At 41.3% G+C, this 25,941-nt stretch overlaps 1 protein-coding gene across 3 annotated transcripts in view; it reads right to left on the minus strand.

The window, feature by feature from the left end:
• LOC149313148 (putative E3 ubiquitin-protein ligase HERC3) overlaps nucleotides 1-21,460 on the minus strand; it is a 67,162-nt gene extending 45,702 nt beyond the window's left edge. For 2 of the 3 annotated variants that reach the window (XM_089526132.1, XM_089526134.1), the window contains exons 1-2: nucleotides 21,390-21,460; nucleotides 6,035-6,304 (exon numbers count right to left, since the gene is read on the minus strand). In XM_089526132.1, the coding sequence (XP_089382258.1) occupies nucleotides 6,035-6,260 (226 nt within the window). In that variant the 5' untranslated portion in view covers nucleotides 6,261-6,304; nucleotides 21,390-21,460. Of the gene's footprint in view, nucleotides 1-6,034; nucleotides 6,305-16,882; nucleotides 17,198-21,389 lie in introns of those variants that run through there. The other variant, XM_089526133.1, reaches the window with a different exon arrangement.
• Between the last annotated feature and the right edge of the window lie 4,481 nt (nucleotides 21,461-25,941).

The following is a 25,941-nucleotide window of genomic DNA, read 5'->3' on the forward strand; positions in this document are numbered from 1 at the left end:
GATGGTAAAATCAAGGTTTGCTTTTTGGAAATTATATACAGTAATTTAAAAATATTTTCAAACTCATCCATCCAGTGAGCACAACAAGTTATGGCTGCTGGAATTTTGTACGTTCTTTGACATTGGCCTGTTACAGACAGCCAAAATAAAGCTGCTTCGAGTCACAGTGGAGGTAAGGTGTTTCAATGATGCATGCGTCCTAAGAGTCCAGAAGTTGCACCAAAGCCACGCTCCAGCCCTAAGGACTGGAGCGTGGCTTTGGTGTGGCTTCTGGACTCTTAGGACACATGCATCATTGAAACACCATACCTCCACTGTGACTCGAAGCAGCTTTATTTTGGCTGTCTGTAACAGGCCATTGTTATCCTTTGCTTCATCCTTTTGATCCTTTGTTGTACACCCCTAAGTTTTACCCTCGACTTATCCATGGGTCGTATCAAAATCCACAATTCTGACCCCAATACTTGCCCTCAACTTATATATGTGGTCAACTTATAGTTGAGTACATATGGTAATTTGAGTTAACCTTATCTACAGCCTGAAAAAATATGGTTCCCAGTATCCTTCAACAATTTTTCCAAGGTTTCATCTTACTCTCTGGGTCAGCAATGAACAATCACTTGTTCTGTGTTATCTGCACAGCAGTCCTGGCTAGGATAGTTCACACAAACACACACACACACCACTTTGTCCACAACTCAAAGCAGCTCTCTGAAAGGCTTTAAAAATGTTTTAACTAGGGACAGGAGTCCTCAGCATGCAAAGCACATGTTCTACTGTTGAGCTGCCCCAATTCCCAAAGGAAGTTCTCAGCTTGTTAGGAACACACCAGGAAGCACAGAAAGGCTTCTGTGCAGATGGTGTCCAGTAAAGACACTGACATTGCTGTTAGGAGTTTGTGAAACTGAAAATAGCTTTTAAAGAGAACAGCCTCCATTTTCCACTTCAAGTATCAACAGAGATAGGGATGATTCACAGTCATATGGAGTAGTTCCTCTCCAGATGGAATGTGCTTTAGGATCCACAGCTTGCCTCTTTTAATGTCACTTGGGATCAGAAGACCCACAGGAAAGACTGAAACCCCCTGATGAAAACTCTAGGACAGAATATATTTCAGACCCTTAGAGGAACAGCTAGGAGGCATAAAATTAGGGCAGTTCTTCAGTTCATAAATCATTCATTTTCTTCCTCTTCCTAGATGATGAAGGATCATACAACATGCCTTGCTTTATCTAAATTTAATTATATTTACTAGGATGAATTTGCAGATGCGTTAGTGCACACTGTGGAAGTTTAACCAGACATAATTAATCTACGGCCTGGTTTCTGCTCTGAAGCTTTCTCTGCAGCACAATATATACCACAGATGGCCTTCAAAAACACAAGAGGACATAGAAACTGGAGAGAAACACGTCTAACAATCAACTTCTGATAGATTACATTGGCTGTTTTCTGTTATCAAGAGCCAGCATGGTGTAATGCCTTGAGTACTAGGGTACGACTCTAGTGATCAAAGGTTTGATTCCTCACTCGAGCATAAAAACCCATTGGGTGACCTTGGGCAAGTCACACACTCTCAGCCTCAGAAGATGGCAACAGCAAACCCCTTCTGAAGAAACCTGTCAAGAAAACCCTAAGATATGGTCACCTTAGGGTCACCATAAGTAAAAAATCACTTGGAGGCACACAACAACAACAACATACATAAGTACTTAGGGCTTCAGCGACACAGGAGTTATTGGTTTATTTTTGGAGGATCCCAATGATGAATAAGTCATCAGTCAGCCACCCTAACCTATGAGCTTTCGGTGTTTTAGGTATGCTTCAGTTCTGTGGGAAACGACGAACTGCAGGAAGCAGAGATATAGACATTAAAATTTGGTTTCCTGTACAGGACTACACTGTAAGCCAATACTCAAACATCAGGCCAGCAATCATAACATAAGGATGAGCAGACATGAGTTATGGGGAAGAGCCTGGTTTTCTGGGAATTTCCTTAGCAACCCAAAGGATGTGGTGGGCCATGCTTTTTATAAGGTTTATTTCAAGGGGAAATGTTTTGTTTTGTAATGTACAACCCAAATCGAAGAATGTAAAAATTATCTTTTTAGACTGAAGCTCTCAGGGTCACCCAGCCAACACAGCTACTGATTATACGCTAGCTAAAACATTCTGAGAGCTGTGGTAAGAATTGTAGAAGTAAGCTTCTCCAAGCTCTGTTCAACAGCACTGAATCAGCTGGATTTTAAAAGCAAACATTTGTGGAATTAAAATCTGCAAAAAGAAAGACTGCAAGAAGAATGCCTTATTATTTGCTTGTAATATTTGGTGGCAATTGAAAAAGGAACTAATTCAGCTGAAAGTATAAATTCCACTGGCTCTACTATAACTGCTTCCCCCTCACCAGTGTACTTTTATACAACACTTACCATATGAATAAAAATCATGCAGCTCCCCCCCCCCCCATGTTTTTCAGCTGCATCTGCCACTGGCCCTAGCCAGCACAGCCACTGGTAAGGAACAATGAGAATTGCTATCCAGCATCAGATTTAAAACTGGAGATTTAAAATAAAAATAAAATAAAATAAAAAAAATATCCTTATTATTCATTTATGATTTCTTCTTGTTGTTTTCTTCCATTGTCCCCCAACAAAACTCTGTCAGAGTTTGATCTAGTTCCGTTCAGCTACCTCTGCAAATTATTTGACCGCAAGTAATCAAAAGTAAAATAATTATGTTTTTAAAACCAATAATATGAGCCCTAGAATCACAGAATCTCAGAACTTGAAGGGACCACAAGGATCATATACCAATCAAGAATACTCAACTACACACTATTGAAAGATAGTCATTCAGCTTCTATTTAAATACCTCCAAAAAAGGAAAGACACTCTCTGAGCCAGTCTATTCCAATGTAAAAGTTCTTGCCATAAAGAAGTTGCTCCTGCTGTTTACATGGTGTATCTTTCCCTGTAATTTGTATCCCCTAGGACACTTTTGCCCTCAGAAAAATGCACTGGTTACAAAGGGACAGGACTGAGTCTCATCTGACAGAATAGCCATAGCAGGTGGAAATGGTGGTGGTGACAGCTTGCCTCCCTCACTCCTTTTATTTCTTCTCTACTCAAATGGCACTGGAGTGTAAAATGGATCCTGTAAAAGGAAGGGATCCAGTTCCAAGTAATGGGAGAAAAAGCCACAAAAAGTGGCCATGGCAGTTTGGGTAGGGGCATTTACAATTCCAAGCTAGAGTGCTCCAGGGCCACACTAAACTACAAACTAGGGACGAGATTGTGTCCCATGGTATAGATCTCAAACCAGCCCCATATTAACTTGGCTCCAATAGGACCAACGTAGTACTCAATTCTGGAACCTATGGAGCAGCTATGAAACCATAAAATGGCTGACAGTAATGGAAAACGCAAAGTCCGTCCAAGCTACTTGAAACTTTTACTGGAGAGAAACTATTAGCCAAGGTGAGACCTTGGCACTGAGAAATTCTAAGCAAGGCCAGAAAACAAAACACAAAAAGGACCCTGCTGGATCTGACCTGAAACTTATTCAGTCCACCATCCTGTTTCCCACAGTTGACAGCTAGTAGGACTAATGTTCAGAGTTAAGCTTTGAAAAATTACCTATTAGCTTGGAAAAGGAATGCCAGAGTGAAAACTGAAGATGGCTCCTGTAGCTTTAATGGTTGTGTAGAAGAGGGAATTTCAGCAGGAGTTGTTTGTCATGCAACCAGCTAACAAAAAACACCTGCTGAAATCCCCTCATGTACACAACTACTGAAGGTACAGGAACTCTCCAGTTTTCATTTTGACAATCATACATGCTGTGGAATTTTGGATACTGTAGTCTCCAAAAAGTAGCTTTTCCATGCTATAATCCCAGAGTATGCTTTCTTGAATCCTGAAAGTGATTATTGAGCTTTCTTGATTAGAAAGTGTTGGGAGCGTTATCCTCTATGAATGCACCTGATCTATTTTTAAAGCCACTTAAACTGATGGCTATAGCTACACACAACAGTAGCAAACACTATTGTTTAACTGTACACTATATGAAGTAATACTTCCTTTTGTCAATCTTGGCTCTGATACCATCTAATGAAATTGAATAAGGAGAAAAAGAAAAAGAAATCTCCTGGTGACATATACAGTGCTAGCAAAATGTACCATAACATCATATTTCCAATTTTCTCTGTATGGCTGTGAAAGCTGGATAGAGATGAAAGCTGAGAGGAAGATAATTCGTCTGAAAGAAAACAAGCTTGCTCTATCCTCAATGTGGCCTTCCCTTCAAATATTTAAACGTGGCTATCATGTCACCCTTTAAGCTTCTCGTCTCCAGGCTAAACATACTCAGCTCCCTAAGCCACTCCTCATAGGGTGTGGTTTCCAGACCTTTCACCATTTTGGTTGTCCACCTCTTGACACGCTCCAGTTTGTCAACATATTCTTGAATTGAGGTGACCAGAACTGGGCATACTATTACAGGTGAGCTCTGACCAAAGCAGAAAAGAGTGGTACTATTACTTCCCTTGGTCTAGACACTATACTCCTATTGATGCTGCCTCACATTGCTACCTCATGTTCATCTTATGGTCCACTAAGACTTCTACATCCCATTTATATGTCAGGTCAGGTGTTACCCATCTTAAATCTGTGCATTTCATTTTTACTGCCCAAGTGTAGTATCCTACATTTCTCCCTGTTGAAATTAATTTTGTTAGTTTTGGCCCCGTTTTCTAAACTGTTAAAGTCATTCTGAGTTCTGATCCTGCTCTCTGCTAATCTCCTAATTTGGTGTCATCTGCAAATTTGATACATATGTCCTGTATTTCATGATAAAAGATTTTGAACAGCAACACAAAACCCTGAATGACCAATAATGCCCACCATCATAACAGGTGAGGTGTAGTAGCAAGCAAGGCTCAAGTATCACAAAAACCATTGAGTTGTGTGATGAAATGCACAGAAGATATCCTTGTAAGATCCCTATTAATAAAAATTTATCTGTGTAGCATGAGTATTTCTTACTCTCCCTACAGCAGTACCCCCAACTGCAGTGCTTCACTCTTCACTTCTGAAGCCTTTCCCAACCTTGATTCCTAGGTGACACCCTGCCATCCTTCCAGACAACATGCATATGGACTCAGGTATGATGGAAATTATAGTCCAACAACATCTGGAGACCAACAGGAACAAGTGGTCACCCTCACTGATGACTGGGACTTAACCAAAGACCTGCTATATGCCAAGCAGTTGCTGCAAAGCTGATATGCGAAGAGGCTACGGATAGGTGTGATTCTCAATAGTTGATATCAATTTGCATTCCCAGCTAATCATTATTAATCAAGCCTAAATCAGTGCATAGCCCCTTAATTTTCCTAATGATGCTGTGTGGTAGAACCACATGTTTTGCACATAAGAGTCTCCAACAATTCTAGTTAAAATATTTCAAGATAGATCTGTAAAATTTCTTAACCCCAAAAAACTGAACAAATACTGCTAATCAGGCAACAAAGGGTCTAAATCAGTGGTCCCCAAACTGTGCTCTTTAAGGGGCTTTGGACTTCGGCTCCCAGAATCCCAGACTATTGGCCAACATAGCTGAGGCTTCTGGGAGCTGAATTCCAAAATCTGTTAAAGAGCACAGTCTGGGGACCACTGGTCTAGATGGAACAAGGAAGTGTTCCATCACTACACTTGGTTCAAGGCAATTTCACCTGTTCATTGATGCTTTTTCTCAGTAGACATGGCTAAAATCCAGATGTCACTGGACTGTAAATCCCAGCATTCGGCACTGTTGCCCATACTGAGAGCAGAGGCAAATGAACCACTTTGCTACAGTAAGACAATGGTTAGAACTACCCAACTGTCAATGTCCTTGACAAAAGGAAGATGTATTTTCTGGAAACATGGGATATGTATGCTCAACCAGAACCCTTGACTGGCCATGGTCTCTATCTAGTTTACACCTGGAGAATATCAGATGTGTCAAAGATGGCTTCAGGTGCTCAGAAGTAACATACCTGGCTTGCTTCCCTCCCTTTCATGTCCTAGTTGTCCACTGGTATTCCCGCCACAGGTATAGACTTCTCCGTCCTCCAGCAAGAAGACGGCATGGTTTCCACCACAAGCCACTTCTTTAACACTCCTCTCATGAATGAAACCACTGGTTCGAGGTTCCGGGATGACTGACTGGACAGTACTATCTGTCCCAGGATATCCAAAAGACCAATATCCCCAACATAACATCTTCTCTCCTTTAGGAAGACATGCAGCTTGATTTCTTTTTTTCCCTGGAGGACAAAGAAAAAAAGAGGGAATCGATTAGAATTAAAAAATTTCACACTAAACAAGAGCTATATGAAGTAATATGAGCAAAGGCAGCAATTTCTTATCTTACAGTATTTCCATTTAGAAGGCACTTGAACTATTTGTCTCTTTTTGAGGATACAATTCATGGAAAAACCATTCTAGAAATACTCATATTTCCAAATTGCAAAGCTTGGAAGTAAGGAATTACAAGAAACCCAGTTACCTGTAACAAGTTACTGTCATCTTCTTTGAAACAATGGTGTATAAAGTTACATTTCAAAGGTTATGCAATGAAGGGAAACAAAGTTACCTCACTGGTGCAACAAGTAATGTTTTCTACTTTTGCTTTTAAAAGCTAAGTTTTAAAAGGCATGTCAATATTCTAATATGCAGCACCAATACCCATGTTAATGTTGATGCTGTCAACAAGAATTTCTCTCACTGGATAAGAGCTTGGAAACACTGCCAGTTTGACCATCATTCCCAGAATCCCCCATCCAGCACAATGATTGTAGTCCAAGGCCATAATCTGACCACCACCCCCATCAGAGCATCATTTCACAGCAAAGCACTGTTCTCAGCAAATTTCTTAGCATTTTAAGGCATTCTCATATTTAATAACTCATCTGATACCCACAGATGACCAGGAATTCTGTGCAGGCAGGTGAGTGGGCTGGTAGCAGATGAACAAACTGCTCCAGTCCTTTTCCATCAGGTTGCTTCATTTCCATACTAGCCACAGTGGGAGGCGGGTTTATTCCTCCAGACAACACAGTAGGATATCATACACCATTGTTTCAAAGAAAAGGACAGTAGGTTGTTATAAGTAACTGCCAGCTACGTAGTTATCCAGACAGTTTGGCTTAATTTCTGGTTTATGACAACCCTAAGGCTTTCTTGGTAATGTTTTTTTTTCCCCCAGAGGGAGGTTGCAACTGCCCTCCTCTGAGGCTGAGAGAATGTGTTTTGCCCATGGTCGGTTTCCATGGCTGACTAGGGATTCAAATCCTGGTCTCCTAGCCCAACACCCAACATGAGCCAGTGTGGTGTAGTGGTTTGAGTGTTGGACTATGATGCTTGGAAGACCAGGATTCAAATTCCCACTCAGCCATGGAAACCCACTGGGTGACCTTGGACAAGTCACTCTCTCTCAGCCTCAGAAGATTGCAATGGCAAACCCCCTCTGAAGAAACTTGCCAAGAATCCCTGTGATAGTGTCACCTTAGGGTCTCCATAAGTCAGAAATGACTTGAAGGCAAACAACCACATAAAATAGGCAAGCTTTCCTGATGCAACCATAGCAGTGAAACTTCCTAATGGAGAACCAATATCCAACAGTTAAGTTGAAAGATTAACACAAGAAAAGAGGCATCAGTTATTATCTCATCTTTCAGACAAGCATCTGTGTGAAAGTCTGACACATGCTAAAAATGAGGAGTTCTTTGGTGAGCAAACTGAGAAATGGTATTTCTCAGAATATTTCTCAGATAATTTGCTCATTTGTAAGTCTCACAAGACAGCTTTTAAAACCAACTGAGTTAGCAATCTCTACCCAAAAACACTAAGGGTAGAATCCTCTTGGTTAGTCCCAACTACAGCAGACTTACTGAATCAATGATTGAATAGTGAGTCAACTTGTAGATAAATCACATTTATTCAGGGGTAACAATAGGATTTATATTATTATTATTTCTTAAAATATTTATATCCCACCCTATATTAAGAAGCCTCAGGGCAGTTTACAAATAGTTTAAAATAAGTTAAACAGGTTAAAACCTGTAAGATAATTTATATAAGTTTTAAAAGTCTTAAAGAATATGATGAGTTAAAAACAGATTTTAAAAATTAAAAGTTTTTAAAACTAGAGAGAAAGAATGAGAGAGAGTGTCTTTGGTCTCAAAGTCTTTCGTGAATAACCAAGTTTTAACTTGGCATCTAAATGACATGAATGTTGGTGTCAGTCAGGGAGAGAGCATTAATAATAATAACAATACATCCTAAATAAAGGGATGGTAATGTTGTTGTTCCAACATTCAATGAGAGTCTAAAACATGCTTGCATCCTATTCTATCCTATTAATATTAAATTCTTTCTGCAAGGTGTCTGGTGGTGTATATGTGGGCTTTCCATATTATGTTCACAACAATCCAGTCATATAATAGGTTAGGCTCAAAATCACAACTAGCCTAAGGTCTCCCAGTTATAAAGTCGAAGGCTTTCATGGCCAGCATCCATAGTTTTTTTGTGGGTTTTTTCAGGCTATGTGGCCATGTTCTAGAAGAGTTTCTTCCTGACGTTTCAGCAGCATCAGTGGCTGGCATCTTCAGATAACGTTGGCATAGAAGAGAGCTGGACACACGCACACTGTGTGACCCTGGGTAGGGAGGAATTTTATATTAATCTGAGTATTGTTCTGTTGTTGATGGAAAGGCCTCAGGATGGGAGGATATGCAAAGAGAGTCTGCTAATTGGTGATCATTATCTGCTGGGAAAGACCCTGACCCTAGGTGGTTTCTCATTTGCATTTGCTGATTCCTCATATTGCTATTTTTCAGGACTGGTAGCCAAACTTTGTTCACTTTAAGAGTTTCTTCTTTCTGGTTGAAATTATCCAGATGTTTATGGATTTCAATGGCTTCCCTGTGCATTCTGACATGGTAGTGGTTGGCATGATCCAGAATTTCAGTGTTTTCAAACAGTATTTTATGCCCAGGATGGTTTATAACGTATTCTGCTACTGCTGGTTTTTTTGGCTGACTCAGGCCTATTACAGACAGCCAAAATAAATCTGCTTTGAGTCACAGTGGAGGTATGGTGTTTCAATGATGCATGCGTCCTAAGAATCCAGAAGTCGCACCAAAGCCACGCTCCGGACTGGAGCATGGCTTTGGTGTGGCTTCTGGACTCTTAAGACGCATGCATCATTGAAACACCATACCTCCACTGTGACTCAAAGCAGATTTATTTTGGCTGTCTGTAACATGCCTCAGTCTGCAATGTCTCTTGTTCCTTGATTCTTGTTTGCGCACTGCGTTTGGTGGTCCCAATGTAGATTGTCCATAGTTGCATGATATCCGGTAAACTCCTGTGGCTGTGAGGGGGGTCTCGCTTGTCCTTTGCTGAGCACAGCATTTGCTGGATTTTCTTGGTTCGTTTGTAAACCATTTGGAGGTTGTGTTTCCTCACCAGTTACCCTATTCTGTCTGTTACTCCTTTGATGTATGGTAAAAATACCTTCCCTTTGGGTGGTCGCTTATTTTCACTCCGCTGGGTTTTTCTAGGTCTGTCAGCCCTTCTGATGTCTGAGCTGGGATAACCATTAGCCTGTATAGCCCAGTCTAGGTGCTTCAATTCATCTTCCAAGAAGTGGAGTTCACAGATCCGACACTTTAAGGCTCCTCTATCGAACAGATCCAAATCCCTTTGTTTTGTTTTTTCTTCTCTCTAAACTGTCTCAGTCTATAGCTGTTCCCTTTGGACAGCATCCAAAGGAAAGGATGCTGTTTGAGACCAAATGTTATTTTGGTTCCTCTCCTCCTAAAACTCTTCTGTGCAGAGAGCAGAACTTGGAAAATATACCTTTGGGGGACAAGAACTCTGAATCACTCAGTCAACATGGTCATCCATCGGTCATGTACTTTCCAAGCATGTCTTGGAGACATGATCCAAAAAAGTGATTTTCTCATGCTCTGACAGTGACAAATCCATTGAGTCAGTGTAAAACAGTTATTGCACAAATTTGCTTCTTTCACCCTTCCCAATTCCCACTCTATTCCTGTGAGTTCATGTTCCCTTAGATTCAAACTGTTACTGTATGTCTTCCAGTCATTTCTGATTTATGATGACCCTGTTACAGGGTTTTCTGGGCTGAGAGTGTGCAATTCACTCAAGATCACCCAGTGGGTTTCCATGGCTGAGCCAGGAATCGAACCCTGGTCTCCTACTCCAACACTCACACCACTACAGCACACTGGTTTCTTATACCATTACTTTAAACTGTAAACTGCTTTGAGTAATTTGGGAAAAGAGTGGTGAATAAATGCAGCAACTAAGGACAAACAACCAAGCACAAAATAGCTGTTGAGTATACAGAGCTGGTAACTAGGAAAGATCCAGAACCCAACTGAAAGCCCTCTGAAATGAAAAGCCAACTACTAAACATATACACATCTGTACAGAAACCTGTCAGATGAGAGAATGTTGCTGCAGACATGCTGATGTGCTTTTATTTATTATCCCAGTCTGGCATCAATCCAAGCTAGGAGGAAAAAAGAATGGCTAGATCCTCCAAAATCAGCAAGTGTTGAGATCTCACCTGCTCACAGCACAGACAGACTGTGCCTGCTTACTCATGCAGAATTTTTTTTTCCTTTTTGGAATGGTGTTCACTTTTCTTGTAGGACTACCACATTACAAATTCACATTCTAACCTTCTACAGGGGACATTACTAATAATATTCTATGCTCTGTTCCCATTTTAGTGCTACTGCTGCTGAAGCAAATTGTCACCTGCCCATTGAAGAAAATGGTTGGCCATTTCTGTCTAATATCACACACCTCCTGTTGTCCCCTTTCCCACATCAGCAGTCAAATGTTCTATACGTACTGTGTTAGGGTGAAGGTAAACAGGCAATGAGAAGCTTCATTGCTGATTCTCTACCTAACAGGCTAACCTCTGAAGAAGCAGCTATCTGCCAGTGTATCTTGTAAACATATTTTATTATTGCATGGGGGAAAAGGTTTCAAAAAATACTGAAGAACAGTCAGTACATGACATAGCTCAGGCGTTCATTTCTGAACCCTATTGAGCTTATACAGTACTTTCATTCAGAACCTATGCCAACTTAATTATGTACCCAAATTTCAATTTTGGAAAGAAGGTGTGATATAAACCACATAAAATAAACAAACAGAATACAAACCACCTTGTTATATCTCCAGTTCTAGATGAAATGCCACATATGTTGCCAGAACACACACACACACACACACACAAAGCACAATCTATGCAAAACATTTTCTTAAATGCTATTTGCCATCTGACAGAATAGCCAACGTAGGACATGAAAACATGAGTATTTTTGTTCATTAGCCATTAATGCTAGAACAGATTTGTTTCTGTTGACAGCACCTCCGTTATGTAATTTACTGCTTGTTCCTTCCACAACAGCCTCTCCTTGGAAAGCACTTCTTGTCCTCAGGGCTCATGCGTTATCCCACTTCAGTGTATGAAATAAAATAAGATGAAAGCCCATCACATCAACTCAAAGCCAGTTGGCTCAATGTGTGTGAAGTTACATACCCAAGAAATTTGGCAGGGGTAAATGTGGAGTAGGGAAAAGACAGCTCCTGGAACCAAACCTTGGCCTTATATGTTGAGTGCTCACTCCTATTCTGAGCATCATCCAACAGTTTTGTTCCTCTACAAATAGGTTGTGTGCATTAACAATAGGTTTAGTATTTACTTTATTTATATTCCAACTTTCTCCAGCATGGGACCACAAGAAGTAGATTGGAAACGTCAGCTTCCATTTACAGTATAATTGTAGCTTGCTGTTTCATTTGTACCAGAAAGACTGCAACTAGTTTTAAACAAGGGTGGGGAAAATTGTGGCCCTCCTAATATTGTTAGACTACAACTCCCATCTTCCCTCAATAATAGCTATGCTGACTGGCTCTGATGGGAGCTGTAGTCCAACAATGTTTTAGAGGACTACACTTGTTTGCCACTGGTTTCAATTATGATTTATCTGAACAAGGCAGGACCAGAAAACAGAATAATGTTTTGATTTGTTCAAGGGACATGTATACATATACATCTAAGGAGGTATACTGAAGTCTATGAAAGCTCATGCTGCCAATTCCTTTCTTTCAGTTAGTCTCAAAGGTGCTACAAGATCTCTCTACATACTGATTCTACAGACTAACATGGCTATATCTTTGAATTCTATCACACAGTGATTTGTCATAAGGAAAGTGCATGTATGTTCACCACAGAGAGCAAAAAGAGGGGAGGGCAGGCCACATGTGTTAGCCCCAATCTTCATGTGCAACCTCTTTAAGCCCAGAGCCTGGAAAAGTTACTCTTTTGGAATGACAACTTCCAGAAATCCCAGCCAACATGGTCATGCTAATTGTGGAATTTTGAGAGTAGTAGTCCTAAATACCTTTTCCATCTCTGTCCATTCAGAATCCCGTTTCACACAATGGAGAAAGGACTATAGGAGGCCAACAAGCATTACTCACACAATTTTCAGTAACACAACAAAGGTATTCAATGCCAATCAAGCTGGGAAACTTCAAAGTTGTAACTTTTGTTCACTATACCTAGAAAAAAAATATAGCTATCAAATGCATCTCTGCCACCATGCTGAGTCTCTTTGCTAGATGTGCAGCTATCAAAGCCCAGGATAGCAGATCTTGTTCTCTCCCCTATTCTGTCTCTCCTATATATGCAAGTGGGAGAAGACATCAATATATCATAGCAAATTGTACTGTGGATCCAATTAGGCTACAGTATTCCCTATTTCTCTTGAAATGTTCTTTAAAAAGCTATTTTGCAAGTGCAGATGGTTCATTAAAGACAACATAAATAACTCGAGGCCATTCAATGCCACAGTCTATGGTTAAGAGAGAATAAATTGGTTCTTTCAGACACCAGTTCCCCAGCAACTGGAATGTTGTTTTACCCATGAACAATATACAGTTCAACAGAAGGGATACTAAGCAAAGGACAAGAGTCTTTAATTTATAAATGTCATTTTCACATCCCAATATAAAGGTCAATAATTAACTCAAGAGATGCAAAAATGAACAATAGGTGAGGGGAATCAAGGAGGGAACAAATTATCATTTCAGACAGTAAGTTCAATACCTGCTGTTCTTATAAACATTTCACATTGTACTATCAATCTACAGGAGAGGAAGATAGATGGAAGAAGAAATGCAGATTAGTAGCACACCATATGGATACCAAATACCATCACACATGGATACCCCGTGGATAACAAAATCCGTGGATGCTCAAGTCCCATTATATACAGTGGCATAATAAAATGGTATCCCTTATATAAAGTAACAAAATCAAGGTTTGCTTTTGGATTTTTTGGGGGAGAGGAATATTTTCAAGCGATGGGCCGTTGAATCCATATATGCAAAATGTGTGGATGAAGATGATGATCCCAACCATTGTGATAGACATCCTTTTGCCTAAGGTGAGATGCACTAGCAGCACTGCCACCATACTAAGTATATTTTCAATAAACCAAGAAGTCCCCAAAGGCATGTTTGAGCTAAAGGCTAGCTCCAGATGCTAAAAAAGCTTAAGAACACTGGTGTGGTGAATAACAGATGGATCCAATCCTGTAGAAGTTTCCCAATCCCATCAAAGATAGACCTTTCACCACATATATTTCTTTCTTCTCTTACTAGGTCACTTAGCCTGAATTTTTAACAATATCACTGAACATCTGTGTAGTCAAGTACAAAGTACTTCCCATGTAGTTGCAGCAGAGCTTAACTGCTCAAAATAGTTTTTTGTGGGTTTTTCGGGCTATGTGGCCATGTTCTAGAAGATTTTCTTCCTGACGTTTTGCCTTCGACTTCACATTGCTCAAAATATGTTATTTGCAGTTAAGTCTTCTTTTACATTTAATTCCTTTTTTTGCAATAACCAAGAAATAACTTAGTCAAGACAATAATTATGGTGTGTTACAGACTGCCACTTTGCGGCGGTCTGCTGGCGCTGCTGTTTGCTCCACGAGGGAGCCGCAGCAGCCAAACCATGAGACTCCCGCACGGAGCAAAAAAGAAGCTCCAAAATGGAGCTTCTTCCTGCGGCGCAGTTATGATGCCGCGAGGCGCCAATGGCGCACTTGTGATGTCATAAGCGCCGTGCGGACGCACAGCATCCACTACGTCAATATGGTGGCGGCCGTGTGGAACGACCGCCGCCATATTGTACGTATTCACTACATACTAGGGTTAGGGGGTGCGGAAGCACCGCCCCTTCCTAACCCGAATACGTAGTGAATACATACTTTATGGCGGTTTGTAACCCGCCCAAATAATTTCCAACTGCAATCTAATACAGGATATCTTCACTTATTTTGCAGTGCAATACTAACATGTTTGAGAACCAGCACTGTGTAGTGGTTTGAGCGTTGGACTACAACTCTGGAGACCAGGGTTCAAATCCCTGCTCAGCCACTGGGCAACTTTGGTTAAGTCGCATTCTCTCAGCCACAGAGGAAGGCAAGCCCTTCTGAACAATTCTTACCAAGAGAACACCATGATAGGTTCATCTTAGAATCACCATTAAGTTGGAAATGACTTCAAAGGACACAACAAACTATGGTAACTCTTTCAGTTGCTTTTATAGTTACAAAAATTGTGTGCCTTCCCTCCTTAAATGTGTTTTACATTCTTTGTTCTTGGTGCCTTCAAGTCATTTCCGACTTACAGCAATCCTATGGAGAACCTATCACAGGATTTTCTTGGCAGGTTTCTTCAGAGGGGGTTTGCTCCTTCTCTTGCTCCAGTGACCCTCACATGTATATTTAGTGAGAACTTGAAAGAGACCTTCTTGCTGTCTGCTCTCAGGCTGTGGAATGTCCTTCAGGGACGTAGCCAAGGGGGGGGGGGTTCTTGGGGTCCGGACCCCCCCTTCCATTAGAAAAATGAATGGTGTGTGCTGCTGCACCGCTGCACTCAAGCCCCATTATAATGGTGGCACTTAGTCTGGACCCCCCCTTCCCAAAATCCTAGCTACGTCCCTGTGTCCTTCCAAAATAGGTTATGGTCAAAAACACACTGCAGAAATAATGCAGTTTGAAACTGCTTTAACCGCCCTGGTTCAGTGCTAGGGAATCCTGGGAACTGCAGTTTATTGTGGCACCAGAGCTCTCTGACAGAGAAGGCTCTGTCTCATAAAACTACAGTTTCCAGCATACCCTAGCAAGGCAGTTAAAGTGTTTTCGAACTGGAGTATTTCTACAGTGTGTTTTGGACAGATGATGCCCCCTTCCTGGATTTGGCTGCCAAGAAAACAGTTCTAATAAGGGCTCTAGACCTAACCCCTATCTGCTTTGATGTTTTTTTTCTTTTCTTTCTTATTTTTATATGATTTTTATTAGTTTTAGCACAAACAATCTAATTTACAATCAAAGTAATATGCATGCAATCAAAGATAAGTAAACAGAAGGAAGAAAAAGAGCAGAAGAAAAAAGAAAAAGAAAAAGAGGAATACAACTAATATACAGTAGGGCTCTGATCCCCAAATCCTGACTGTAATGAGAGGAAGGTTCTACCATTACAGACTCAACTAAATAATCCCATTAAAATTTCTTAGAGTCAGATTATTACATTGTTAGATTTCTTACTACACAATAACCATGAACAGTTTTTAAATCATTTTCAATGTTGCAACACTCTGGAATCCAGTATTACAGTTTATGTACTACAGAATCATAGAGTTTGAAGAAACTACAAGGGCCATCCAGTCCAACCCGCTGCCATGCAGGAAATCTCAATCAAAGCATCCCTGACAGATGGCCAACCAGCCTCTGTTTAAAGACCCCGGAGAGTCCACTACACTCCAAGGGAGTGTTCTCCACTCTCGAACTGTCTCTTTTCCTGTGGCTTGCATCCATTGCTCTGGGTCCTAGTCTCTGGAGCAGCAGAAAACAAGCTAGATCCCTTCTCAATATGACATCCCTTCAAATTTTTAAACAGGGCTATCATATCACCTCTTAACCTTCTCTTCATAGGGCATGGTTTCCAGACTATATTGTAACTATAGCAGTATTTATCAAGTTCTGGGGGTAGGGGTAATGTTTTACTATTTATCATTAAACTAAGTAGCATTTCTAGAGTGGTCCCCACAGAAACTGTATAATGTAAATCTGGGTTGTTAATCCCTATATTACAGAAGGAGATGGAAAAGGGAGGAAAGCAATTCAGCAGAGAACAGGGGGAGAAAAAAAAGGTCTAAGACTATCTACTGCAGTAGTTTCCAAACTTTGGTCTCCAGATGTTTTGAATATCAGCTCCCTGAATTCTTGAATGTTGGTTAAGTTCCCTGGGGCTTCTGGGAACTGAAGTCCAAAACACCTGGAAGTCTAAATTTTGGGAATCACTGACCTAGGGCATTATTAGCAAATAGAGAAGATATGAAAGCATAGCTTTGCAGCTATTTCTCAGACACTGTGTTCTACTTCTGCAAGCATGTCCTGTACAAGTGTATGCGTCAGCTGAGGTTAACTCTCCAGCTGTACAAGAATCCCAAACATGGATTCCTAGATATGGAACTACAACTCCCCAAAGCCCCTGCTAGCATGAATGGTGGGGATATGAAGTTGGATTTCACGATGTTGGACTACAACTCCCAGAAAACATGTCCTTTTAACACAGAATCATAGCAGTGGAAAAGACCACAAGGACCATCCAATCTAACCCCCTGCTGTGCAGATATACAGAATCAAAGTACACCACAGAAATGGCCATCCAGCCTTTGTTTAAAAACCTCCAGGGAGTGCGTTCCACTGTCGAATATCTCTCACCATCAGAAAGTTCTTCCTAATGTTGAGATGGAATCTCTTTTCCTGTAGCTTGAATCCATTGCTCCATTTCCTAATCTCCGAAACAGCAGAAAACGAGCTTGCTCTATCCTCAACATGACATCACTTCAAAACATGTGGCCTGGGGTTTCTGGGAGTTGTAGTCTAAGAACAATCAGAAGATCCAAATTTTGGAACCCTTCATCTATGCAAACAGGAACACAGTGCCAAGGATGGGAATAAAACAAAACTTTTAGGATCTTCTGGATCTGCCTCCTAAACTGATCCTCTAATCTGCACAAAATCTGCCAAGCTTCCACTGGGTTTTGCTACCGAGCTCCTATTCCTGAGTCCCCACGGCTGACTGCACAGAAGGGAGAGGTCAGGAAGGATGAGGCAGCGCATGCAAGCAGCACACGCCAGCAGGAGCACGTACACCCACCAGGCACGGCCACGCGCATAGAAACACACTCCTCCTCCTGCACAACTGCTGAGCCCAGGGAAGCAGCATGTGCATATGGGAACACGTGGCTCTTCCCCCCTCTCTGACTTTAGCAAGTATTATTCTTATTATTTTTAGCCAGCCTGCCAGACAAGCATTGGATGCCTTCTGCTTTGCTGCAGCATCCCTCAGAGCCAGCCTGGCCGGAGCGTAAGACATGCCACAATTTCAGAGGAGAGAGAAATGTCTATCATGACAGTCCTCCAAAAGTGGGTTTAAACATTCAATCCAATCCTTTAAAAAAATCAAATCCTCGTTGTTGTTATTATTATTGTTGCTATAGTTGTGTGCCTTCAAGTGTTTTCTGATTTATGGCGACCCCAAGGCAAACCTACCATGGGGGTTTCTTGGTGAGGTTTGTTCAGAGAAGCTTTGCCATAGACAGCCCCTGAGCTTGAGAGAGTGTGACTTGCCCAAGGTCACCCAATGGGTTTCAAGGCCGAGTGGTGAATCAAATCTTCGACTACAGTGTTGCAGTCCAACATTCAGACACAGGCTCTTAGTTTTGCAATACACTCAATTAATTGAGAAAGACAACCCATTTAGTTAATTCAGTACTGACCAAGTAACCTGCAAATTCAGTTTGATTGCCAGAGCCAGATGCTCTAGCGCTCCTCTCCTCCCTTCCCTTAACTCAATAATCACATTCATTTTAAAAACTATTACTATTACTGTACACTATAATCACAACTTCTGTCATCATGAACATTGATAATCCTGCATCTGAGAAAGTTGGCTCAAGTCTACGCAAGCTCAGGCTACCAATAGCTTTCTTTCTTTCAGTTAGTCTCAAAGGTGCAACAAGATCCCTTTGCAGACTGATGAATAATCAAGATTATGGTATTGTTCTTTCCAGCCAATAGAAGGGAAGCTGAACTCCAGGTCTGAATCTGGAGAAATGTTTGGCAAAAAAAATTACAACCTCTCTGTTTTTTATTCCTTTTTGCATGCTCAAAAGCAAATGTGGTAAGAATGAGATCATCAGGAACTACTGGAAATTGGCTGGTGGGAAAGCAGAAGGGAAGATACCTCCTCGGTTCCTACAGCCAAGCACATAAGTGGGAAGGTGAAGCAAAATCATAGCACTGGTGTCACCATGGCCGCTTCTAAGTGCGGTTTTGGAAGGAAACACATCACCAGAGCATCCACACCTCACCACCACACACTCAGCCTTGGATCTGCCTATACAGAAAAGGACCCCTGACCCTCCTCACGGATCACCACGCGCCCAGCCATCCCTGCTTTTCCATGCACAAACGATTGCACTGCCTCCAGGCCAACTTTCTTGGCATGAGCTTGCAGGCAGCAGGAATGAAATAGCAATTTGTCTCCCATCCACAGGAACACATCTTTTTGCTCTTCCATCATTGCATTTTAAAAAAGAAGAAGAAATACTTTCCTGCATTTTCAAGATTTCCTTTTGAAGCCTGAAGACAGGCTTTGCTTTTCAAGAAGCTCCGATTCCTCTATGGGTATAAGCTTCTCCTGCGCAAGGCCCATCTTAAGCATGACGAAGAACCTCCATTTCAAAAACTAGGACTTGCTCAGGAGAACATCTCTATAAGGAACACCTTCAAGGGACACTCTTTAAGGCACATCTCCAAATGCAATGAGGACCAGGGAAAAAGGAGACTAGGGGAAGACCCTTATGCCACCCATCGAAAAAACATCCTCCATAATCACAAACTGGGTGGCTGGTACTTTTCACTGTGTGAATGTAACTGCGTGTGTGCCTTCAAGTCATCTGTCCATTTATGCCGACCCCATATATTTCAAGGATGCTTATTATTTATACTATTATTATTATTTATGTTATTATGAATTTCATAGGGTTTTCTTAGGCAAGGAATACCCAGAGGTGGTTTTGCCAGTTCCTTCCTCAGAAATATAACCTACAGCCAGGGTGACCAGATGTCCTCCTTTTTCCAGGACACAACCACATTTCAACCTTCTGGCCAGGAGGAATTTCAAAACATCCCCCATTTTGAGTATGACTAAGAAGCATGAATTTGTATTTATGTGAGTATTTTTGGTTCTTATTTTGTAATGCCTTCCACCCATCTTATCCTGCATTTTGTAGTGCCTTGTCCTCCTTTGTGGTTTGGACATCTGGTCACCTTGGTCCAGGAGGAAGTCCACAATGTCCCCCATGTTGAGCATGACTAAGAATCGTGAATATTTAATTGAGTGCTTTTAGATTTTATTTTGCAACGGCCCACATTTTTCCTGCTTTTTGTGGTGCCTTGCCCACCTTTGCGGTTAAGCACACCTGCTTGCCCTGCCTGCAGCACCTGGTATTGGTGCACAGTCTCCCATCCAAGCACTATCCAGAGCTGACCCTCCTTAGCTTGCAATATCAGACAGGTGCCTCTTGGGTATTCAGAGCATCAAAGATGGAGAGGGATGGAGCTTTGAGTAGTTTGCATCCCCTCTACTTTTCAGAATTTCACAGCACACAATCCTACAAGTTTACTCCAGAGTAAACCCTCTATGGGTGATCAACTAGGAGTTGCTTTGAAAAGGAACAGAGAAAACTAGAGTCCACTCACACTGCAGAAATAATCCAGTTTAACACTGGTGGAATTGCCATGGTTCAACACTGTGGAATTCTGGGAACTGTAGTTTGTTGTGGCACCAGAGCAAAGCTCTGGTGCCACAACAAACTACAATTCCCAGAATTCCACAGCATTGAACCATGGTAATTACACCAGTGTTAAACTGGATTATTTCTGCAGTGTGGATGCAGCCCCAGTCTCCAGTGCCATAAAGACAGAGAGACAAAATAAGCCCAACCAATCCCCCCAACACACACTTCTTGTTTTGCCTGTCATTGTAGGAGTCGTCTAATCCTCCAAGACACACACACATTCAGCAAGGGAGAAGAAGCTGCAACCAGACACATACACAATAAGTCCTCCAAAACACACACAACACAGAGAGCAAGTAGGGGAAAGCTACAACCACATGCAAATATAATAAATTATTAAAGCACACACACATGGACAGAGCAAGTGGGGAGAAGCCACAACCACACACACAAACGTCTCCAAAGGTGCTTCTGCACTGTAGAAATAATGCAGTTTGACACCACTTCAACTGCCAGGGCTCCATCCTACAGAATCCTGGGATTTGTAGTTTCCTGCACCACCAGCACCTTTTGGTAGAACAGGCTAAAGACCTTGTAGAACCACAAATCCCAGTGTCCCATAGGATGGGGCATTTAACAGCGTGTGTGTGTGTGTGTGTCTGGTGTCAAACTGCATTACTACAGTGTAGATGCACCCCAAAAGAATAACACAGAGAGAAAGAGAGCAAGTGGGAAGACTACCACCACACACACAGATGAAAGTCTCCCAAACACACACACACAGCAAGTGAACAGCTGCAGCCACCTCCACAAATGTACAATTCTAAACACACACACACATCAAGTAGGAAGAACCTACGCACAATTCTAAACAGAGACACACAAAAGCTCCCAAATCACACACACACACCCAGAGCAAGTAAGAAGAAGCTACAACCATACACAGAGTGGGGAAAAGCTACAACTACACACACACACACACACAAGAAATGCTCCAAAATCACAGATACAGTAGGAAGAAGCTACAACCACACACCCACAAGAAAAGCTCCAAAACACACACACACACACACACAAAGTAGGAAGAAGCTACAACCACACACCCACAATGCTCAAAAACCACATACACACACAAAGCATGAAGAAACTATAATTGCAAACACACACACACACACAAATTCTCCAAAACCACACACACACACAAGAAATGCTCCAAAACACACGCACACAGCCAAGTAGGAAAGAGCCACAACGCCCTCATACAGACACACAACAACAACAGGAAGAGGGCTGCCAGTGCTAATCCTGCTGGGGCTCCCTCCACCCGCAGACCCTCAAAATGGCTCCTTCCCTGTCCACCAGCCTGCAATGCAAGGCAGAGCAAAGCAGCCCCTCTCTCCCTGCTGAAGGCCGCCCCTCACCTGCTCCCGAGGCGGCAGCTGGAGCTCCAAGCACGGAAGGCCCTCTCCTCTCGGCCGCCTGACCATAAGAAGAGAGCTTCCCTCCAGCGAGGAAGCCCTGGCAGAAGGAGGCGGGACGCTTGCCTGCGCCTTGTCCAATGGGAGGCCGCCAAGGTCCTCCAATGAGCCAATCAGCGCTGCCTAAGGGCGACCAGAGGGAGGAAAGGGGCGGGGCTACACTGCCTGGGTGTTAACCCTAAAGGCGATGGTTGCAAAAATAATCCAGGGTTAGATGATGATGATGATGATGATCTATGCTTAGTCTATTATTATTATTATTATTATTATTATTATTATTATTGCCTAAGCATAGATCATCATCATCATCATCATCTAACCCTGGATTATTCCATGTTTAGGTTATTATCTATGCTTAGGCAATAATAATAATAATAATAATAATAGACTAAGCATAGATAATAACCTAAACATGGAATATTTTTTCATAATATTTTCATATTAATAGTAATAATAAGTATTATTATTATTATTGTCATTATTAATATGAAAATATGAAAAATATTCCATGTTTAGGTTATTATTATTATTATTATTATTACCATGCTTAGGTAATTATGATGATGATGATGATCATGATAATGATGATGAAGAAAAATGCAGGGTTAGGTGTTTGTTGTTAATATTTTTATTACTATTATGAAAAATAATACATGATTAGATAACAACAACAATATAATCTAGGGTTAGGTTATTATTAATAATATTACTATTATTAAACATAATCCAGGTTTACATAAAAATATTAATAATAATATGATGATCATGATCATGAAGAAAAAATAATCCATGGTTAGGTAATAATAATAATTATTATTATGAAGAAAAATACAGGGTTAGGTTGTTATTATTATTATTATTATTATTATTAAGAAACAATAATCCAGGGTTAGGTTGTTCTTCTTATTGTTGTCATTAAAAATAGTCCAGGGTTAGGTTATTATTATTATTATTATTAAATATAATCCAGGGTTAAATTGTTGTTGTTATGAAAAATAATCCAGAGTTAAATTGTTAACATTATTATTATTATTATTATTATTATTATTATTAAATGAATGAGAATGAAGTTTGTCGTTAAAAGCTAAAAGCTGTCATAATATATTATTAAATATAATCCAGGGTTAGGTTATTATTATGGCTGCATCCGAACTGCAGAAATAATCCAGTGTGATACCATTTAAACTGTCATGATTCAGTGCACATGGGATCCTGGGATTGGTAGTTTGTTGAATCTCTCTGACAGAGAAGGCTAAATGTCCCACAAAACTACAATTCCTAGAATTTCCTAGCATTGAGCCAGGGCAGTTAAAAGCAGTCTCAATCTGGATTATTTCTGCAGTGTGTTTTGAACCTATGGCTCTCTGTAATGATTTTGCTGGAAATCAGTATTTTATGGCAATTCATATATTGGAGCCAGTGTGGTTGTAGTGGCTTGTGCGCTGGACTACGATTCTGGAGACCCAGCGCATGTGTTTTCTTCCTCATTAATAACTTCTGTTTTTAAACTGTTTTTAGCTTTAGAAAAGTGTGCAGAACACCTTATAGGAGAAACACATAATGAGACAAAATGAAATAAGAGTAACATTTACATTCTCTTTGGTGCAGTTCCAAATTCCAGAACTGTTGTGCAAAAAGAGCCATAACATAAACTAAACAATAAGATACGCATTTACATGTGTGTTAACCTAAAAGTAACCAATTTTAACTGCTATGGCTCAATGCTATGGAATTCTGGGAACGGTAGTTTCCTGTGTCACCAGAGCTCTCTTAACAGAGAAGGCTAAATGTCTGATAAAATTACAAAATCCAGAATTCTATAGCATTGAGCCATGGCGGTTAAAGTGGTGTCAAACTGCATTATTTCTGCAGTGCAGATGCATCCAGTGTTTCAGCTCGCCGGAAGTATAGCCTTTGATGGGCCTTTTCCTTGCTCCCAGCACTCCAGAACTGGAGAAAAAGAGTCCAGAAATAGCACCAGAACAACAAGATTCAACTTGACAACCAGTGAGGTAATCAGAGTCAAAAAAAAAACACCCTCCAGATACCCAGAAAGAGTTGAAGGCAAGCACTCTTGAATTTACCAGAGGTTAATGCCTGTTAGGAAGCGCCAGGCGTGACTCACACAACAAGCGCACAGAGTCATATGGATATATGAGAGTGTTACTCCCTGAACCAGAAGAGGCACTTACAGTAAGCCACATGAATTTCTCCTGGGGGGGGGGGGGATGAAAAGTCTCCATTGTGTATGACCATTGCTGATCAGATGCAGAACAGTCTGGACCTTCTTTCCCATCATGAAGCACTGGGAAGAGAAGTTGTTGTGCCTTCAAGACATTTTTTTACTTATGGTGACCATCATCATCATCATCATTATTATTATTATTATTATTATTATTATTAGCCAGCCTGCCAGACAAGCATCGGATGCCTTCTGCATTGCTGCAGCATCCCTTAGAGCCAGCCTGGCCAAAGCAGAAGACATGCCACACTTTCAGGACAGAGGGAAATGTCTGTCATGACAATCTTCCAAAGATGGAGTTAAACATTCAATCCAACCCTTTTAGAAATCCTCATTATTATTGCTGTTGTGACTTCAGGTCTTTTTCAACTTACAGCAACCCTAAAGGAAACCTATCATTGGTTTGCCATTGCCTTCCCCTGAGGCTGAGAGAGTGTGACTGCCCCAGGTCACCCAGTGGCCAAGAAAACCATGGGGTGACCTTGGGAAATCCAATGGGTGACCCCTTAGCCTCAGGGGAAGGCATTGGCAAACCTCCTCTGAACAAATCTTGCCATAAACGCCCCATGAAAGGGTTGCCTTAGGGTTGCTGTAAGTTGGAAACAGGTTGAAGGCACACAACACACACGACAGTGTTGTCATAAGTCAGAAATGACATGAGGGCACACAACAACTGCTTACATGCCAATGTTTATACCTGCCAGATTTCAGGGCCTGGCCTGATTCTGGGCAAGGGTGAGGAACAGCACAACTTTGAAAGTGTGTGTGTGTGTATTAGAGTTGGATTTCTGTTGCTGCTGTTGTTGTAGTTCTTTAAATAGCACACTTTACACAACGGCAGTTCATGCTTAATGTTTTATGCTTGCTAGCATCATCAGGGGCTTTTTGTTGTATACCATCCTTCTAATAGCACTAGGCTCCAATTCCTGTGACATCTCAAGACAAGAGACTGTCTTTAGATCTCAGGTTTGGGCCCTGAAACCTCATGGTTTGGGATGGCCCTAACCAGGCAACCCTGTTTCACATCTGTGAATGGGAACATGTTTGTAACATCTGAAAGATGACCACACACACATTATTACACAAAGCTGAAAGCTCTACTTTGCCCACAGTTACGTTGCATTGGTTTCTTCCATTCATGAGAAAAGTGGAATATAAGTAAGTAATAAAATACTCTGAAGCAGCTTCATCCTGGAGAGAAGTGACCAGTGGGGTCCCACAGGGGTCTGTCCTCCTAGGCCCAGTGCTATTCAACATCTTTATCAATGACTTGGATGACAGAATTGGGGGCATACTTATGAAATTTGAAGATGATACCAAATTAGGTGGAGTAGCTAACACCCCAGAGGACAAGATCAAAATTCAAAATGACCTGAACAGACTAGAAAGCTGGGGCAAAAATGAACTTCAACAGGGAGAAATGTAAGGTACTGCACTTCAGGTGGAAAAATGAAATGCATTGATATAGGATGGGAGATACCTGACTGAATGAAACTACGTGTGAAAGTGATCTAGGACTCCAAGTAGACCACAAGTTGAACATGAGTCAACAGTGCGATGCGACAGCTAAAAAGCCCAATGCAATTTTAGTCTGTATCAATAGAAGTACAGTGTCTAGATCAAGGGAAGTAATAGGGCCACTGTATTCTGCTTTGGTCAGGCTCCACAATTCTGGGCCCCACAATTGAAAAAGGAAATTGAGAAACTGGAGTGTGTCCAAAGGAGGGCAACTAAAATGGTGAAGCATCTGGAAACCATGCGCTATGGGGAACGACTTAGGGAGCTGGGGATGTTTAGCCTGGCGAAAAGAAGGTTAAGAGGTGATATGACATTTCCCTCTCTCCTGTTTAAATATTTAAAGGGATGTCATATTGACGATGGAGCAAACTTGTTTTCTGCTACTCCAGAGACTAGGACCCGGAGCAATGGATGCAAGCTACAGGAAAAGAGATTCCACCTCAACATTAGGAGGAACTTCCTGACAGTAAGGGCTGTTCGACAGTGGAACACACTCTTTCCTCAGAGTGGAGTCCCCTTCCTTGGAGGTCTTTAAGCAGAGGCTGGATGGCCATCTGTCGCGGATGCTTTGATTGAGATTTTCTGCATGGCAGGGGTTGGACTGGATGGCCCTTGTGGTCTCTTCCACCTCTATGATTCTATGATTATGCATTTAAATGGACAAATCTGGAGCATGTTTGTCTATTTAGCTAAAGGAATGCTTGAGGCACTATAATTACCTATAATTCCTCATCA

Source organism: Sceloporus occidentalis, unplaced genomic scaffold, assembly GCF_023333645.1.
Source record: "Sceloporus occidentalis isolate IW3139 unplaced genomic scaffold, rSceOcc1.0.p SCAF_5, whole genome shotgun sequence".
NCBI classification, from domain to species: Eukaryota; Metazoa; Chordata; class Lepidosauria; order Squamata; family Phrynosomatidae; genus Sceloporus; species Sceloporus occidentalis.